The following is a 2,159-nucleotide window of genomic DNA, read 5'->3' as shown; positions in this document are numbered from 1 at the left end:
GAACCCCAGCCAGGACCAGCCTTTCCCGGAGCATCCCCGCCGCAGAGCAGAGCGCAGCCTCGCAGGAGCTGAGCGCAGAGCCCCAGCAGCAGAGAGAGACCGAGAGCGAGCGAGCGAGCGAGCAAGCGAGCGAGAGAGCCATGGCCAAGAACACGGCGATCGGCATCGACCTGGGCACCACCTACTCGTGCGTGGGCGTGTTCCAGCACGGCAAGGTGGAGATCATCGCCAACGACCAGGGCAACCGCACGACCCCCAGCTACGTGGCCTTCACCGACACCGAGCGGCTGATCGGCGACGCGGCCAAGAACCAGGTGGCGCTGAACCCGCAGAACACCGTGTTCGACGCGAAGCGTCTGATCGGCCGCAAGTTCGGCGACGCGGTGGTGCAGTCGGACATGAAGCACTGGCCCTTCCAGGTGGTGAACGACGGCGGCAAGCCCAAGGTGCAGGTGAGCTACAAGGGCGAGAGCCGGGCCTTCTACCCCGAGGAGATCTCGTCGATGGTGCTGACGAAGATGAAGGAGATCGCCGAGGCGTACCTGGGCCACCCGGTGACCAACGCGGTGATCACGGTGCCCGCCTACTTCAACGACTCGCAGCGGCAGGCCACCAAGGACGCGGGCGTGATCGCGGGTCTGAACGTGCTGCGCATCATCAACGAGCCCACGGCGGCCGCCATCGCCTACGGGCTGGACCGGTCGGGCAAGGGCGAGCGCAACGTGCTCATCTTCGACCTGGGGGGCGGCACGTTCGACGTGTCCATCCTGACGATCGACGACGGCATCTTCGAGGTGAAGGCCACGGCGGGCGACACGCACCTGGGCGGGGAGGACTTCGACAACCGGCTGGTGAGCCACTTCGTGGAGGAGTTCAAGAGGAAGCACAAGAAGGACATCAGCCAGAACAAGCGCGCCGTGCGGCGGCTGCGCACGGCCTGCGAGCGCGCCAAGAGGACCCTGTCGTCCAGCACGCAGGCCAGCCTGGAGATCGACTCGCTGTTCGAGGGCATCGACTTCTACACGTCCATCACGCGGGCGCGCTTCGAGGAGCTGTGCTCGGACCTGTTCCGCGGCACGCTGGAGCCCGTGGAGAAGGCCCTGCGCGACGCCAAGCTGGACAAGGCGCAGATCCACGACCTGGTGCTGGTGGGCGGCTCGACGCGCATCCCCAAGGTGCAGAAGCTGCTGCAGGACTTCTTCAACGGGCGCGACCTGAACAAGAGCATCAACCCGGACGAGGCGGTGGCCTACGGGGCGGCGGTGCAGGCGGCCATCCTGATGGGGGACAAGTCTGAGAACGTGCAGGACCTGCTGCTGCTGGACGTGGCGCCGCTGTCGCTGGGCCTGGAGACGGCGGGCGGCGTGATGACGGCGCTCATCAAGCGCAACTCCACCATCCCCACCAAGCAGACGCAGACCTTCACCACCTACTCGGACAACCAGCCCGGGGTGCTGATCCAGGTGTACGAGGGCGAGAGGGCCATGACGCGCGACAACAACCTGCTGGGGCGCTTCGAGCTCAGCGGCATCCCGCCGGCGCCCCGGGGCGTGCCGCAGATCGAGGTGACCTTCGACATCGACGCCAACGGCATCCTGAACGTCACGGCCACCGACAAGAGCACGGGCAAGGCCAACAAGATCACCATCACCAACGACAAGGGCCGGCTGAGCAAGGAGGAGATCGAGCGCATGGTGCAGGAGGCCGAGAGGTACAAGGCCGAGGACGACGTGCAGCGCGAGCGGGTGGCGGCCAAGAACGCGCTCGAGTCCTACGCCTTCAACATGAAGAGCGCCGTGGAGGACGAGGGCCTCAAGGGCAAGCTCAGCGAGGCGGACAAGAGGAAGGTGCTGGACAAGTGTCAGGAGGTCATCTCCTGGCTGGACGCCAACACGCTGGCCGACAAGGAGGAGTTCGTGCACAAGCGGGAGGAGCTGGAGAGGGTGTGCAGCCCCATCATCAGCGGGCTGTACCAGGGCGCGGGGGCTCCCGGTGCTGGGGGCTTCGGGGCCCAGGCGCCCAAGGGAGGCTCCGGGTCGGGGCCCACCATCGAGGAGGTGGATTAGAGGCCCCTCCTCGCCCTCCCGGGGTCCTCCGGGAAGCGGACTGGTGGCGCCTGAGGACTGCCATTGCACTGTCTGTGGGGGTCGGTCCTTCCC

General features: G+C 66.8%; 1 protein-coding gene across 1 annotated transcript; it reads left to right on the top strand.

Annotated features, from left to right (window-relative positions):
- LOC126495373 (heat shock 70 kDa protein 1A) lies at nucleotides 1-2,159 on the top strand. Its single transcript, XM_050132976.1, has one exon. It carries the CDS (start codon nucleotides 141-143, stop codon nucleotides 2,064-2,066), a length of 1,926 nt encoding a protein of 641 aa, XP_049988933.1. The 5' UTR covers nucleotides 1-140; the 3' UTR covers nucleotides 2,067-2,159.

This window comes from Alexandromys fortis, unplaced genomic scaffold (genome assembly GCF_014885135.2).
Source record: "Alexandromys fortis isolate MF-2015 unplaced genomic scaffold, M_Fortis_MF-2015_v1.1 scaffold_489, whole genome shotgun sequence".
Taxonomy (NCBI): Eukaryota; Metazoa; Chordata; class Mammalia; order Rodentia; family Cricetidae; genus Alexandromys; species Alexandromys fortis.
This window is presented reverse-complemented; position numbering and strand designations above follow the sequence as displayed.